Genomic DNA, 17,251 nt, shown 5'->3' with positions numbered 1-17,251 from the left:
CATGAGCAACGCAATGTAATGCTTGTAACTGCAATTCGGCAGGAAGACGAAAAATTGCATGTAGAAAATTTTGCTGGCCCTCCATTCTGCCCACCAACGGGATTACTGGCAATGCAGTAATAAAACCCTTTAAGTGTGTCTATGACAAGTCTCCAATCACCAGATGAACTGCTTCATAAAGGACTTCAGTTGAATAGCAACTGATTAACTGGCAGTAATTTATGATACACATCAAGCAGTCTATGGTGGGGAAATGTGTTAAGCTAGCACAGCTGAGCTGAGGTCGATGCAACTACTTCAATCAGAAGTAGCTGACTGAAGGCGAGGTGCCTAGAGATTTCCAGCCCTTTGTCTCCTCTTGGATAACTTCCAAAATATAACCAGACTGGGAACATTTTATACATTTAAGGGCTAAAGAAACTGAACACACAGCAACATTTTTAACTAATACACAGGAAGACATAGAGAACGGAAAATTGAAAATCTTTTAATGAACCTACAGGATTTACTCAAAATCACAGGCATACAAAACAAAAGTTTATCTGACTCAATTGTAACCTGCATATAAAAAGGTATGAGGCAGAGGAGTCCAGTGGGACCAAGTCCCAGAGGGGCTTCAGTTGGATGGAGGTGGAGGAGGGATAGTGCCTGGCCCCTCCGTGGGGAGAGGAGGTCTCATCATGGGGGGCAGAGGAGCAGGGGGAGGTACACCAGGTGCTGGTGGCAACTGAGGTGGCACTGGAGGTGGTGGCACCGGTCCAGAGGGAGGCATAGGAGGCAGAGTCATGCCTCCCGGAGGAGGAGGTGGCATGGAGTCCGGCAGAGGTGGCCGTGGGGGCAAGCCGTTCATCAGCGGAGGCGGAGGAGGCCGCTTCACGGTCGGAGGGCCTGGAGGGAGGTTCGGAGGAGCTGGGGGCTTCTCCATTTTGAAGTGGAATTGAAGGAAGAACTGGGGAGGGGAAGGGAGAGGGAGAAAAACAAAGAGAAGGGAACAATTAACGCTCAAGACAACACTGTGCCATCACACAACAGCTGCTCTGTCCACACTCATGGCCTCCAGGAGCAAAGTGCAGTTCTCTCCTGAACTGTGTCACCGATCACGGCTGGCTTTCTACTTAATGTTCATGGACTTGCACCAAACCTGCCCGGTACCTGAACTCCTACAAAACTTGTTCCAAGTGCTCAGCTTTATGTGATGGGGTCAGGATCCCCCAGCGTGCACTCATCCCCTGTCCTCCCACACAACAGCTAGTGAGCATGTCCATACCATCACAGACAACTGCACGGGAAGCCTGCACTGAGCAGCCCACATGGAGGACGCAGCGTTGTGTATTTATGCACTGTTCTGCTGCTGCTGACAGCAAGTTTCACTCTGAAGATTCTGCCTCTCTGATTAAACTTTCACAAAGAACAGAGGAAGATCATTCTGTCAGGAGGAATCACTACATAGTTGCACTGAACGAGTGAAGACTTTAGCATCAAAGCCAAAATGGACATAACTGATGTGTGCTCTCCCTGCACTGCCTGTCCCCACAGGCTGCTCAGCCCTCCTTTCCCTCTTCAACCCTCAAGAAAGATGCTGCAATGCTCCAGCTACCTGTTTGGTTTCCCTGTTCCAGTGCGTCCAAAACTTTCCTTCTGCTTTGTCGATTTCTCTGCTTGGCACCTGCAACAAAAAAGAATAAGGAGCTATTATTAGCACCACCAGATTAGCTCAGTGGTCCTTTTTAGCTTTAGAGCCTGCAAGATAAGCACAGCTATTCCAGGCCTTGTGAGATGTGCTCATCTCGGATGTTATTAGATAGAGATGGGGGCAGGAAAGAATTAAGTTACTTCCCTATCGGTCAAGGATAAGTATGCTGGCAAAAAAACCTCCCTTAACATCTGCACAAAGGATGAGAAGCGAAGCCCAGAAGGCTCCTTCCTGTGCCAGACACCAAGAATTCAACGGCTCCCCAGAGCTCAACACAGAACCGAGTTTTCATGCCAGAGTCCTCCACTAATTCTCAGCAGAGTTTAACAACTTCCAGCCACGTCTTCTTGACCCTCCTTTCCACTCCATTAACCTCCCCAAAGGCCAGAACAGTACAAGTCTATAACGACAATCACAGGGAATTAATGTCTTGGAAAATATGGGAAGGGAACTCTATAATCAGTCAATCCCAAACCTTACCTTGAAAGCTATGGTTTCGTAGGGCTCGGCTGCCATCAGAAGGTACTGCCAGCGTCTATCAGGAGGCTCAATCCTTTGTTCATACGCGGACATGAACCGATGGCGAGGCATGATGCTTTCTGCAATCTCTGGATAATCAATCTGTTGGGATGTTACTGCAGCATTTAGGAGAATATTCCCTTTTCACCACCCCATCATTCAGAACAAAATCCTCAACTATAAAAGAAGTCTAGAGAGAAGCTCCAAAACAAACAAACAAAAAACATACAAACAAAAAACCACACACCCAACTTAGCGCTACCAAAAGAAACATCTGGACAACTACGATCATGGATTCTTCCATTTACTTGACACAATCATCAGCAGAAAACTAGCTAGGTAAATATTTTATTTTATTTTATTTTATTTTATTTTATTTTATTATTTATTTATTGTCCTGAGAAGAACTGCTCATTTACCAGTGTTTTACTTGGGTAACCCAGAGAAAAAAAAATTTAGCAGTGACCTTACCTGGAAGAGCAGGCTTTGCTGGCCTGTTTCTGGATCTCTCTGTTTGGTGACTGTAAAGAAAATAAGAAAGCTCAGCATGTAACAGAAAAGGGTCAGAACAATATTACTTCTGCCCTAGGAAAGACACAAGGCTCCAAACAACAAATATTATGAGATTTTGTTTCCCATTTATCAAATAAATCGCCACAATGTCTTTAACCAAAGTTACTGTGGGTCTCTACTGAAATTCAGTTGCTGTGGGGCAAAGACACTGACACACTGTGCACTGCAGACAAAGCTGGGAGATAAAGCAGCCGAGTTTCATACTGAAGGCCAAAACAAAACAATGGGGAGTTCAGAAAAAAGACCTGAGCTATACATCCAATAAGTGACTCGTGAGTATTAGTGAAAGATGGTACAGCACAACAAATGGAGAACAGAGTCTGAAGCAGTGCCTTCATTTCCTGCACAAGTATTATAATAGCTGAAGACTTAGACATACCAATCTATTATTAAAATGGTTCTCACTCGACTGTCAGCAATAAAGAGATGTTCCATGGGTAATTTAAACAATAAAGGACATCATGAGATAAGCCCATATCTTATTTATGGACAGATCTACTAAAAAGACTAGTTAATAATTCATATCCATAGCACTGCACTTCAAGTAAGCTCCAGCAGGCATTAGGTATCTGCTGTGACAGGCATTACTGATGTACCTTTATAACCCGGTCGTCCAATTTTCACAAATTTCTTCACTTCCACTTTGACTTTTTCTGGTGCAGGCTGGGCAGGAGCTTCCTTAGCTTCCTTGGCAGCTCGACGGGCCCTGAATTCATTTGAAATTCGCAAAATTAAAAGGTTAGTAGCACTTATTTCTGAAGGATAGGCTAGAAAGCAGTGTGAATCCCATGCCACGGAATATTTTAGTACTTTACAGAAAGCATATTGGTGAAACTGTTCCTCTTCCATGTGCATCACTGCAGGTCAGTTTTATCTACGCCTTCCCCTGACCAAAAGCTGTCATCTCAATTATCTTATCCACCCCTAGGATGACCTTTGTGCCAATCTCCAGATGGAGCTGAGACAACTTCTTGAAGTAAAAAACGGAAAGAACTCCACAAACTAGTCATCTAAACCAAAACTCTTCACTAGGAAACAAACAGTCAAAGAATATTCAAGCCCAACATGCTACCAAGTTCAAGATTTACAAGTGTTCACAATCATGATTTCAATGTGCCTAGGTAATGGAGAACAAAGCTACAACGGGGATTAACTTACAAATTGGTCTGATGCTTCTTCCCCTGGGTATGTGCTAAGTAGCTTCCCTAAAAAAAAGACAGAAGAAAGTTAAATAAAGACAGGATACTTGACATGGATGAGAAGCTACATTTCACGTTGACAAGGATATTTTAGTCCCTAGCATAGAGAAAACTTACTCAAAAATTGCAGATTGCTCACAACTGCTGAACTGTCAGAAACTGTCATGCTGAACACACACAAGCCACTACCCACCCATCAACTCTTCAGCAGTCATCAAGCACATCCCAGGTTCTAGCACTTGAAGCCAGTATTATTCTAAAATACCTGTTGCTGTGGAGATCAAGACAGGCAGCTGTTCAACTCACCTCATTGTTATGTAGAGTCAGACAAAGCTTGCATTCATAAGAACCCAAGTGATTTTTCATAAAATAGGGGTCCTAGGAAGAGAATTATTAAAAAGTTACAAGCAAGATACATGCCAGAACAACAGAATAATAAAATATGTAAAACAGAACTTCTCCTGCACTGGAAGAACTGAGTTCACAGGTTTAAATCATTAGCATACCACTGCTTTAGGACTATAAAAACATAGAGACAATAGCAGTTTTTTTATTGGTAACAGCACACCCAACTGCAGTCAAGGAACAACAAAACACAAACCAGTCCTGAGCGGACTGAAATAACATGACAACAGCTGCCTGAATACGTGAGTGCTGGCTTCCCTCTGGTTAGCCCTTCCACAAATGTTTCTTGTTTAAATCCCACATTAACAGAAACAGAAGTATTTGCTCCAATCCACAGCTCCCCACTGAACCTTTTGCCCTCCAGGCCACTTCACTGATGTGAAGCCCTGAACTGACCCACACACAGCTTGTGGGGCTGGCACCGCATGCCCTCCCCTTGCCGAGCACGCAGAGGCCGAGGCCCAGGCTCACCTTGTTGATGTCAATGGTTTCCAAAGCCAGCTGCCGAAGCCTCTCCCTGCGGTCTCTGTTGCTTTCTGAGGCAGAGGCGACGCCTCCGCTTCCAGTTTTACCTCCGGGACGGTGCTGGAAATCCATGACGGGGACTTCTTTGCTTCAGCTACTTCAGGAGAAAGAAAGGGCCTGGGAAAATGCAAGAAAGCCACAAGAAAGCCAAGTGAGCGACAACCCGAGCTTCCCCTCAGCCGGGCTCCATCCCCAGCCCCAGGCAAGGCCTCAGGACACGGGCAGGGTGCCACAGCCCCGGGCCGCGCAGGCCTCGAGCCGCCGAGCCCCTGAGCAGCCGCAAAACCCCCCAAAAACCCGGACAAGCCCCCAGGGACACCCCCCCCCCGCCCAGCCCCCCCCGGCTCTGGGAGGATCGATGAATTCCTCCCCAAAACGTCCCGCTGGGCCCACCGAGGCTCAGCGCCCCCCTCAGAGGCTCACCCCCCCCCCCCCCATCCCCTCAGCGAGGCTCAGACCCCCCCCTCCCCGCCCCCCCCCCGCGTACCGGCGCGCGCCCCCCGCTCCCGCGCCGCGCACGCGCGCTGCTCCCCCCCTCCCTCCGCCACACGACTTCCGGCTTCCGGCGCGGCGCTTCCGGGTCCGGGTGCGGGTCCGGGCGCGGCCGGGGGCCGGGGGCCGCGGGGCCCTCGCCATGCGCTACAACGAGCGGGAGCTGCTGAGCCTGGCCCGGCAGCCCGCGGAGAAGGCGGCCGAGGTCCTGATGCGGGTGCCCAAGAAGGGCAGCGGTGAGGGGCTGCGGCGCGGCTGGAGGGGGAGGAATGAGACGGGGCCGGGGGTGCTGGGGGGGCTGGGGGGGGACTGGGGGGGGCACTGGAGATGCTGGGATGGGGCTGAGGGGGGCACTGGGGTGGGGCTGGGGGAGGTTGGGGGTGCTGGGATGGGGCTGGGATGAGAGTGGGGAGTGGCGCTGGGGGTGTTGGGGTAGGGTGGGGGGGCTGGAGGGGGGGGTCTGGGGTAGGAGTCGGGGGGAACAGAGTGGGGGAGTTGGGACTGCGTGGGGAGGGCTGGGGAGGCTGAGGGAGGGTCCTGGGGTAGGGCTCGGGCAGGACTGGGTGGTACTGGGGATGAGAAGTGGGGCACTGGGAAATCTGGACCAGCAGAACTGGGGGTGCTGGTAGTACGGCAGGAGCAGGATTTGGGAGCTGGGGGGACTGGGGGGCAGCACTGGGAGCAGACTGGGAGGAGTGGGAAGCAGGAGGGGAGGTGCTGGGGCTGCGGTGAAGCTGGGGACAGGGACAAGAGGAGGAGACGGGAGAAGGACGCTGGCTGCAGGCAGGAGCAGAGGCAGGGTTTGGGGGCAGGTAGCTGTGAGGGCAGCAGGGGGATGAGTGCCCCCCTTCTTCTGACACCCCAAGCGTGCCTGGTAAAACACAGCAGGAGTCCAAACCCCAAGGCAGCTTCCCCTTCAGTGTGGGGAACCGGCACATTGCAGAGGTCACAGGTGCTTCCCTCTGCCTTGTGCTGCGGGCTCGCCGCCTCAACGCTCTTGTTTCCCTTTGCAGTGCTAAAGAAACGCCTCGTGAAGCTCGTTGTCAACTTTCTCTTCTACTTTCGGACAGATGAAGCGGAGGTACGGAGCCTCTTTTCTTCACACACACTTTCTTTTTCTGTGAACTGATGGCGTGTGCTTTGTGAAACGGTACGACAGCAGGCTGCCAGCACCGGGATGTGGCACCCTCGCTTCCTATCCCAGCGACACAGTGAAAGCTCGTAGGGGTGAGGAGCGCTGCCAGCTACACCACGCCCAGATGGCTCATATGGGAGCTTGGAATGAGGCTTTCAAATGTAACCATTGCCCCTTGACTGCCAAAGATGGACTCTGTAACGTTTATTTGTAGGCCTGTGCTTTATCATGTGAAACTGTGAGGAGAGCTTATATTGCTCTCCTGGGAAAAGAACTGGCATTATTTATTTGTGACACCAGGACTTTTTCTTGCAAGGGGTGCTCGCTTTTAATGGGAAATTGTCATGGCTATACTCTGTTGGTGTCATTACTTCTGACATGCAGAGGCCTTGGTTAGGTCAAAAAAAAAGAGAACGAGAGGGATGGGCTTAGGTTCTGTTTCTGGCTTTGCCACTACTAAGATCCAGTCACTTTTAGTGCATTCCTCAGTAAGTGTTGCTAAAGATTCTCTCATTGGAAAATCAATCTGAAAGTAATCATTAGAGTGGGTGTGATGAAAGGTGCCGTGTGCCTGCTGACACAAGGAAGTGGAAAGCTTTTAGTGGCATTTTTAGACTTAGGCCACAATGAATATTTCAGCCTGAAAAACTCCTCCTTTAAGAAACACTCTTTTCTACTGAATTGCAGTTGCTCTTCATTACTTCACTGGAGCTGCAATCGTAATTCTCCGGGTAGGGTCAAAAGCTGAGCAGTTGCTGTCCTGCAGAGATTCAGCTGCAACTCCCTGTTCACGTGGTGCGAGACCCCGGGGGTGCTGCCCTGCAGCACTCGGCTGCTTGCTGTCCTGAGGGTTGTTGCTTGCAAGCACTCGTGTTTTAATGCAAGGGAGATGTTACCGAACACATCAAAAATAGTTCCACAGGTCTGTGGTGAGTGCAAATATAAAGCTGTTGTGACAGAAATACATACTAAAACAGATTTTTGAGTATCTTGGTTGCTGCCTTATTTGCCTCTCATAATTTTGTTTAGTTTGGACAAGAGAATTCACTTGTGGATTGCTTTTGTTTATGGCTTGTATCACCTGTTGGTTCTTGTGTCCTTGCCCAGTGTGCACTAGCTAGCAAACCGTACTTCTCATTTGTCTGTTTACCCTGAGCTGTTCTAGTTCATCGACACACTGTTCTTAACCTCCTGCAAAGCTTCGAGCCTGCCCTTACAAAGTGAAATGTTAGCCTTTCTGTGTGTCATTGCAAATAGTTCATCTTTGCTTGATTTATTGTGCAAGGAAGTAAACTTAATCAGTGTCTTCGGATGCTAAATGAAAAACAGAAATGAATGCTTGAGCCCAGAGTGAAGCTTAGCAAGTCTGTAACCTCTATCTAGCGTGCACAGAGTGCTATGGGGAAGACTGGTACAGCAAAGCGTATCAGCAGACCAAAAGAACACTGAACGTTCATTCAGTTAGCCTGAATTACATTCAAAGTACCATCAGCTTATAAAGCTCATTTAAAAAACACTGGGAGAACTCTGGATTCAGAACACTGCTGATAGGGTTCCTATGGTGCTGATAGGCAGCATGTGTTGAACCCCCTTTCTGGGTCTTTTCCAGCCCATTGGAGCTCTGCTGCTGGAGCACTGCAGGATCACTAAAGAAGAGGAGAACGTCTTCTCGATCAGTGAGTTCTATGCTCGCGCTCCCTTCGTGTCCCCCTTATGGCAAGCTGTGCTTTGAAAAAGGAGATGCTTGGCTGCTTTGTTCCTGCTTTTGCCTCTTTCTCTGGTGACAGCAGGGTTAGTGTTCCTCAGCCCCCTCCTCCTCAGTTGCCAGTTGTTTCCGTGGAGCTGCCGTGCTCCAGGACCGTGGCATTTCAGTGCTGGCTGAAATGGTCTGTGATTTGCACAGCTGCTTGTGAGGAGGGAAGCAGTAAAAACAGACTGACCATGGCTTAGTGCTTGTAGAAATCCCTCTCTAGGAAGGCTTGGTATTGACAGATTGCTGCTTCTGTGCTATTGCATTTTATCAAAAAAGTGAGCCTTAGATAAACCATCTGTTGGGCTAATCTAGCACCAGTCCTCCCGCCACGCTGTTTGTCCTTGTGGCGATAGCTGCGGCTCCAGCTGGCTTGCGGTGTGTCATCCTTTATAAGCAGCCTTTCATCCAACAACTAATCATTGTGAAAGAGGTATGTGGCAAAAATAACAGGATGTTTCTCCAAGGCCATCCCCATATCTTTTGGCCTGGCTGTCAGGCACAGCTGCTTTTCTGTGCGGAGTCTCGCCTCCTCTTTCAGCTGGGAGAGATGGTGTTCTGGCACCGAAGCAGCCTGAGCATACCAGTGAGTGTCCCGCTCTGAATTTCTGGGGCTTTAAGTTTGTCAGGAACCCCGGTGACTGATGATTCCTGAGAAAGGTGTTGAAACTGATCGCCCTTGGTATCAGGTTGTTTCCCTGCACGGCAGCCCTGAGGGGTTTGGTGCAGCCTGACCCAGTTATTTCTCAGCAGCAGCCTAGATCTCTGTGAACTGTGTACTAAAGAGCAGAGCTCTGGGGACAATGTAATTAATTAGATGTCCTGATTCTGTCTTGGTGAAGAATTGGAATTGCACAGGGAACTGCTTTCCACTGTGCACAGCACCAAATTCCCAAAAGCCTCAAGCAAAGACAGGTCACTACCTTCTCTGAGTGTGATTTGATTCCTCAGATGGCTGCCCTCTACATATATCAAAATCACTTCCTCCAGGCCATTTTCTACTTCGATTACTGCATCTCCGGTGACTGCTTGCAAGGACTCAGGGTGTTTTAGTCCTGAGTCTGGTCATATTTGTCCAGTCTGAGCTGTCACTCTGAGAAGCTGCTTTTTCCTCTCTGAAGTTTTTGTCTGCTCTAAGCTTACATTTGCTGTAGGCAGCTGTTCGGGGCCACCTGGGAAGCGCAGCAGAGAAGCGCCTCCAGAACTGGTGTTACTTTTGGAAGCACCTCTTCCAGCCAAGAGCAGTGTGAAGGGCTTCTGAGCTGTATGAGGCACCTCTGGCCACCATTGCTCCCATGCTGCCTTACCATAATCATACGGGGAAAGGTGTTCAGGTATAAGGAGCCCAGCAGTGGAGGGACTGGGGCAGTTGAGGGGTGGGTTTAGCACCTTGTGTGCTTTTCCCAGTGCCTTTCTAACAGCAGACTGGATTTCAAGTGTGTAGAGGCAAGCTTGGCTGGGCCATTGTTCTTGCAAACAGGGAAAGAACGTGATCCCAAACCATCCAGGGTAAGATAAGAGGGAACAGATGCCTGTCTCACTAGCTTGTTCACAGATCATCTTTGTTGAACAAAGGTACTAACTGCAGCCTGGCAGAGTCTGGTGGTTGCTGGGGAGGGAGATATTGGAGTGCAGGCAGCTCTGCCAGGACCTTCCTTATGTCTTTTCCTTATCCGTGGCAGGTTTCATTGAGGAGCCAGAGAGGAAGTACTGCTTTGAATGTGACAGCGAAGAGCAGTGTCAGGAGTGGATTGAGGCACTCAAGCGAGCCAGGTAGGCTGAGCCAATAGAGCAAGGTCTGCACTGTGCTGTATGTATGCTGCAGCCCTGTGCTGTTTTCTGGGACTAGTTTGTGGTGAACCCAGGGCGGAAAGCAGTTCTCTCCTCCCAGGCAAGCTTCCTTTCAGCTCTAAATAGCACCCGAAACTTCCCCACATCCTTTTCTGTCCAACCCATTGCATGGTCTGTTCCTTTCTTACAGCTATGAGTTCATGAGGAGAAGCTTGATTTTCTACCGGAATGAGATCCAGAAAATGACAGGGAAGGTGAGTCCCTTGAGGTTGGCTTTTCAGGTGGTAACCCTCTCCAGTCCAAGGAGCAGGCTTTGGTGATCCCTGGCCTTGGTGCCATCTGTCCTACACAAGGCTGGTGGCTGCAGCGTGTATGACAGAGCCATATTAAGTCAGGTCTTGAAGCCATGGGCTCAGCAGGCAGTCAGGCCCAGCCACCCGAGAATCTTCCTCTGCCAAGCAGCCTGCATCCAGCTGGGGTGTGTGCGTGAGACTGTTCCTGAGCGCGGTGTGTTACAAGCAGCACAGAGCAGCCTGGGGTGTGCAGCCAGACAGGCTGGGCCTGGGCTAACCCTGACTCCTCCGGTTCTGGAGGAGCTGACCTGGCAAAATCAAGAGTGTCCATCAGTTGAGACACTGCTCACACCTCTGCCAGGATACCTGGACCATCCCTTCTGGAGGTAACGGGTGGCTGTGACTCACCCGCATGCTCCTGTTCCAGAGCAGACTGAATACAGTCCATGAACCTTGGTTATCCGCTGCATCCTCTCCATGGACTGTGACTGCTTACAGACAGCAGACTGGGGTAAATCCAGCACGTAACTGGAATTGGCACCTAGCCCTGTTGCCTGCCAGACTGCAGCCTGGCAAAAGGAGGGTCCTGCTCACCTCCCATCTTGTCTGTGTCTGACTGCTGCCTTCCTGTGCTCTTGCTGCAGGACCCCCTGGAGCAGTACGGGATCTCTGAGGAAGCCCGCTTCCAGCTGGCAACACGCAAGCAATAAACCCCACGCTTGGGCTGAACTGGCTCTGGCCACAGGCTCTCCCTGCAGAGTCAAACCCGAGCTCCCCCAGGAGGAACAGCAACCCTTCCATTCGGTGGTGACCAACTGACTTTTTAATTTATTAGCCAAATATTTTTTTATGATTTTTTTTTTAAAGATAATTCATTGCACAATCCCACCTCTCCTGCTCTGCCCCAGCCATGCAGGCAGGCAGAGTCTAACTTCTCAGTGCAGACTGTGACCTTGGGCTGGCTGCTGCTGCAGCGGTGGGAGTAAAACCACCATGGCTCCAAGCAGGAGCAGAGGGGGCAGGGACTGAACAGAGAGCTTGAGCACTTGCCTTCCTCCAGCAAGGGCTCATGTCTCTCTCACCAGGAGCTTCTGGAGCAGGCTCTGAGCCCTCTCTTGCTTCCTCCCTGTCCCTCTCCTGCAGGGAGCTACTCAGCTTTTCTGGCTCAGGATCTTCCCGCAGTCTCCAACGGAGCCATCAGGAGTTGTTCATCATTTTACCATAACAGGATGCTCCAGCTGATTGCATTTCTGTGCTTGCAGGGTTAACCCTGCTATCCTCCTTCTGCTCACTGCAAAGCCATTTCAGTTCAGCAGGGAGGGGGAAGCCTTCTAGTTATACAGGGAGCAGCCCAGGAACAGCAACAGCTAATGGGGAAGGGGCACCCACCCCCTGTGTCAAGGCAACAGTGTTTGCAGGCACTAGCACCTGCCTTTTGGGGTTGTGTTCTTTTTGTCCTTTCTCTAGCCAGGTGGTACTAATTTCTAGAGGATTGATGAAGCCCATGGCACAGACAATTACAGTGCTCTCACAAATGAGGTGGAGAACAAAGCTGTAAAGCACAAGGGAGCAAAAACAGGGCTGAGAAATATCTGTTATGATCCTGTCTCCCTCTGCAGTACTGGGGGCTGGGCTAAGCTGTGCCATTTCTCAGCTTCCCAAAGAGGAAAGGCAGCTGGAGAGACTTGTAAAGACAAGAACTGCTACGTGCACTTTGGCTGCATGTTTGAGCTTCAGGGTATGCAGAAGGTAAGCCCAGAGAGTGTAGGACAGCTGTACATTAGCACTCCATTCCCTGACACTCTGCTGCAGCTTTTCACCCCTTTGTGAGCTGCTACAGGGAAAGATCCAAACAACTGCACCTGCCAGGGTCACAGCAAGCTGCCAGGGAGCAAGGGCTGCTGCTGCAGGGACTCCTGTAATGAAGATCCCTTTAGCAGTAAGGAACATCTCTCCTCAAGGCTCTGCACTTGCAGCCAGCACCGTGACTGCAAAAATGAAAACTGCAGCCAGAGGTGGAGGCCAGAAGGTGCTTGCCACACGTGCCCAGAGCTTCAAGACCCCTCTTTCATCACACTCCACTCTACGAGGTGGCTCCTGCAGCAGCTCCACTGGACAGTCCCACAACGAAAGGCCCTATGGAAAGTCCCAGCAAGCATTTTCAGATGGCTGATGACAGAAGGAACTTTACTCACCCCTGGGGCAGGTAAATGCAGCAAGAGGTTTCCAGTAGCACAGCACAAGGGGTGTGCAGGTTTTGGTGTTTTTTTCCACCTGGCTAGCAGGAAAGTTCTTTGCAATTAAACAGTACATGGTAAATGAGGTAGGGAGCGAGCAGCCTGTGCTCTGAGTGAGGTTTGGTAGGAAGTTTTGGGTCTCTTTGGGAATTAATGCAGACACAAAAGCCAATACTAAAAGCTTTAGTAGCCTGGCCTTCCCTCTTTACCTCAAGCTGCTGGGTACCAGGAGAGCGGCAGATGTCACTGATGCTTTATTTTTAACCTCAAGCCCAAGGTTTTCCTTTCCCTTCCCAGATATCCCCTTTCCCTGCACTGGTTCCAGGTGCTAACTCCAGCAATTACCAAAAATAAGCAGTGGGCAGCTGTCTTGTTCAGTAAGCTGAGGGCATACAGGGTAGAAGCAGAAAATAGGGCAGGTTTGAAGACAGATGGCAACTCTCATGGAAGCAGCAGCAAGGGATTAAGAGCAGGAACAAGCTTGTGCTTTAGGGAATTAGTGTCCTCAGATGACTTTGAAGTGCATTTTCATCCTCATGAGCCTACTCTGCTTTACCTCAGCGCAGGGGCACACTGGTGGGGTACACAGCAGCCTTACTTACTGTGATAGCAAAGCCTCGTCCATCTGGTCGCTTGCTACAGGCCAATGTACACGCCGGAGCTGCACTGCAGCCTGGAGTCCCCTCTGCAGCTCTGGCTGAGCAGAGCAGAGGAGGTACCACAGCTCTCCAGATTCAGCCTCAGGTCACCAGGAGTGACCCAGGCTGCAGGCAAGAGAGGTTTCCGAGCTCATTTTCCCCCCAGGTTCGGCATTAGTGAATGCTTCGATATGCAAAGTCAGCAGTCGTATAAACAAAAGCTGGGAATTCTGCCAACATTCAGTCATTTATAGCAAACAATTCCAGTGCTATTGTGAGGTTCACTGTTCCTGCCTGCCACCCTCAGTAGCTAACACTTCTCTACCGTGTGCCTTCCCAGACTATCACTAGTTTCTTCTCCACACACCTTGCAGAAGGTAGATGTGACACCCACCATCTTCACTGTACATAAAAATGGGCATTTTATTTAGATGTTCTGGGGAACAGTTGGGTGCACAAGTGATAATCCCAACACTTATTTAAGAGGCAACAATGACATTTCCTAAGTGAATGTAAGACAAATGCTGTGAAGAGCTGCATGGGCCTGTGCAGGCCCTGTAACTTAATTAGCTAGATCAATGGTTAGAGTAGTGCTAGGACACTGGGATAGACGTCAGGAGTAAGGGAAGATGGTACTTCCAGACACTTTAGAGATCCGCATCCGCTGCTCTTGATTTATAGACAACTGTTCATTTTTCATAATCTGTTCACTATGCTTTTTGTATTCCAGGGGCCTGCTCCACTGTTCATTGGGTACAGGCTCCTTGACAGTGTACTGAAGCTGTTTATCTGTTGTACAATGAACATTTCCAATAAAAACTTGTTTTAATCATTATGGCAGTCAGAGCTGCAGCAAGGAACCCGAGCCCATGCTAGGGCAGGTGACTACAGCAAGCTCCTGGGCTTTCTGCACAGCCTGGCTGCAGGCGCAGTGCTCTCCCAGGAGCAGGGGCTCAAAACCCTGGCACCATCACTGCTGAGATGCAGGAGGCAGAAGCAATCCTGGATGAAAGATAGCAGGATGACTGCCTGCAGGCCCATCCCAAGGAACGGTGCAGTATTGCTGGTTGGCAGTGAGGGTGCCTGTTCCCAGGCCAGCTGCTGATGTCTCCAACAACAGGGTTTTTACATACCTTCTGCTAACAGAGCCAGCCCCTCTGCAGTAGCTTCAGAGACGAACATACAAAAAGGATGAGCTTTCTCAGACCATTGCTGCAACCTGTTTTCGACATCTAAAAACTCATCTAGACCATTACATTTAAGCAGCATCCATATTGCACAGACTGTGTTAGGGGAATCAAGGTTTTCATCTCATGTTAAAAATCCTACAGAAAATTAGCTCAGCCAGTTTTATGGCCATCACTTCCAAAGTGAAAAAAATCCATTGCCAACCTAATTTCAGTTCCATTACGTTGGTGAAATAACCAGATGAAAGGATGAAAAGGGAATTTCACTAGGATGGTTTTGCTACTAGGAACATTACTGGTATGTTAAATCCTGTGAGCTTAACTGTCCTCGACTTCAACAGAGCTGAGTGTGTTGCTCAGTTCGGGAGGAGCAGGGGTCTGACTGCCCTGACCCCTGCCCAGAGCCACAGCCCAGGGCACGGCGCTTCGCTTCCACTGACAAGCACCAACTGCCATCTCCTGCTGATGTCTGTCCTGCTGAAGCAGTGAAACTCCACAACAGTAACGGTGTATTAAAATACATACACTTTAATATAAAGACAAAACTTCAAAGCATTGTTTCAATTACAAATCAAGGTAAAGACACAAGAAATTAATTAAGTGAAGGGAGGGGAGAAAAAACTAACTCTTACATTGTGGAAAATTAGAAAGGCAGGATGGAAATATATATATTATACATACATATATACACACCAGAAGAATTCACACTAGTTCTATGGAAGAATGAAAGGAATGACAGGACAACTTACTGGTATAAAAAAAAAGATAAATTAGGGGAAGTTTGAATTTTAAATAATTCAGTTTAATAGGCTAAATTATATAAACTAGTTCCTATTCACTAGGAAACATCCCATATCACTGTTCTAAGAAAATGGGTTTTTTTAAAAAATCCATTGAAAAATGGATTTTTATTAGTAGTTAAAAGTTTACTAATCAATTCCTGAGCAACAGCAACCTCATAATCTACTGCTTTCCCCATCAAAGTCCCACTCAGCGAGGGCAGGCTCCCACTCCTAAAAAGTTTAAGTAGAACAGAGACCTAAGAAATCATTTTTTAATTTGAGATTGATCACTTAAAAGATTAATAGGTTAAAAAAGCCAAGCAGGATGGATCAACCCATTCCACCTTTTTCCCTCATTAACTCCAGAAACAAGACCTTTCTAAAGAACGATTTGACTGCACCAGAAAAAGCAACCAGATGTACCTTAAAAATAATAAATCACAAACTTGAGAACTTCAGGGTTAGTACTGTAAAACCTTGAATTTTAGGAAGTTATTTCATTTTTGAACTCTAAGAACTTAAGAAACATCTGCAGAAAGATGATCACAAACAGCAAATACAGTGGAGGAGTATTTCCAATTTTTTTTACTTTGGGTTTAAACCCTGAAGTTCACAATAATAGCATCTTTTACTGTGATAATCAGTCTAAATAGGTATTTATATATTTATAATGCATAAGGATAAATAAAATATGGCACAATAAAATTTTAAAAACTGGTAATTCATCTTTCAATGAAAACCTCATATGCACGCTATGGAAATGTTGGAGCAAATAGAGGAAAAACCTTAACAGCCATAAAACTTCAAATACTTTTGTACACTTACTAGACATCTGTGCTTCAAAAAAAATCCAATTCTTGTGATTTTTCCTCAGTGCTGCAAAGATAGTTCACAAAAACACTGTCTAGTTTCTTCTCCCCAAACATCATGATTTTGAAATACATTGTTGGTTTGCAGTCCACTGTACAATGTCCATTTCTTAACTGAAGAAATCATCATTGGGAGCTCCCAAAGCTTAGTCCTCCTAATGCTTTTGGCTCAGGCAAAACAATAAAAGCAGAACTTCTCAATAAAACCACCTGGTGAATTGGGACAACTCCTTCTGAGAAAAAATATTTGTCAAGAATCTTTAGGTTTCCATACCCTGTATTAAAAAGACCGGTTTCAACACAAAAAGCAAACGGGTCACACTCAATCAACCTTGCATCAGTACTGGGACAAACTACCAAGCCCTAACTATCAGCACCAGTGGCCCTGGCACATCCCCACTGGTGCTCGGAGGGGATCGGGACCAACGCGGGCTGTAGGGGAGCCCCAAGCAGACGGGCAGCTCAGGGCCAAGCTGCAGGGCTGGCAGCCTCCTCCTCCAGCAATGTGGCAAAACCTTGACTATGGGAACTCTGGGGTGCAAGGCCTCTGAGACATGAGGAGCCCATTCCACAGCTACGGTGCATTTGGGAAGGACTCGGGGCAGCAAGCCCCTGCTGCGGGAGCTTCTCGAGGGTCCCAGCACTGCCGGGCCAGGCCTGTGGATGTAGCCATGGGAGTCACAAAGAGGTGGGCCCCCTGCACCAACTCAACAAGATCAAAGCTCGTGCTGGCCCTCAAACTGACCACAGCAACTCCACATCCCACAAAACAAACAACACGTGGATGAAGCTACGCCTGTCCAGGGGTGGATGCCAGCCCCACATCCACTGACGCTCTCCCTGCCCTGTTGTCACACAAGGGCACTCTTCCAAGTAGGAATTTAACGTGTTGGGGAGCAGATGCTGCCTTCTAAATACACAATCCCAGAAGAATCAAACCACTCAGGCCCCCAGAGGCAGCCCCACGGCCCTGCCATGGCCTCGTTACTCTGGAGTACGAGACCTCCCCAAAGGGGGAAGCCCAGACCCCAGGTTCCTCTGCAGGAAGGGTGCCAGGAAAGGTTGGGACGAGACGGGCCCTGACCCCCACCAGGAGCAAAGCCACCGTTGAGCACAGCAGCATCTCACAAACGCTGGTGCAACCCCGCTGCTTCTGGTTTTTA

General features: G+C 48.8%; 2 protein-coding genes across 2 annotated transcripts; one reads left to right on the top strand and one right to left on the bottom strand.

The window, feature by feature from the left end:
• Positions 1–466: 466 nt before the first annotated feature.
• SF3A2 (splicing factor 3a subunit 2) lies at positions 467–5,525 on the bottom strand. The gene is made up of 9 exons (XM_027472168.3): positions 5,402–5,525; positions 4,861–5,031; positions 4,291–4,362; positions 3,944–3,990; positions 3,382–3,491; positions 2,684–2,733; positions 2,174–2,314; positions 1,598–1,666; positions 467–949 (listed from the first exon to the last, which is right to left on the bottom strand). Exons 2-9 carry the CDS (start codon positions 4,984–4,986, stop codon positions 617–619), a joined length of 948 nt encoding a protein of 315 aa, XP_027327969.1. The 5' UTR covers positions 4,987–5,031; positions 5,402–5,525; the 3' UTR covers positions 467–616.
• On the top strand, positions 5,467–14,085 carry PLEKHJ1 (pleckstrin homology domain containing J1). The gene is made up of 6 exons (XM_027472169.2): positions 5,467–5,642; positions 6,420–6,487; positions 8,151–8,217; positions 9,974–10,064; positions 10,273–10,336; positions 11,020–14,085. Exons 1-6 carry the CDS (start codon positions 5,549–5,551, stop codon positions 11,083–11,085), a joined length of 450 nt encoding a protein of 149 aa, XP_027327970.1. The 5' UTR covers positions 5,467–5,548; the 3' UTR covers positions 11,086–14,085.
• The last annotated feature ends 3,166 nt before the right edge of the window (positions 14,086–17,251 follow it).

The sequence above is a fragment of the Anas platyrhynchos genome, chromosome 29 (genome assembly GCF_047663525.1).
Source record: "Anas platyrhynchos isolate ZD024472 breed Pekin duck chromosome 29, IASCAAS_PekinDuck_T2T, whole genome shotgun sequence".
NCBI classification, from domain to species: domain Eukaryota; kingdom Metazoa; phylum Chordata; class Aves; order Anseriformes; family Anatidae; genus Anas; species Anas platyrhynchos.
Note: the sequence above shows the minus strand (reverse complement) of the source record. Positions and strands in the feature narration are given on the sequence as shown.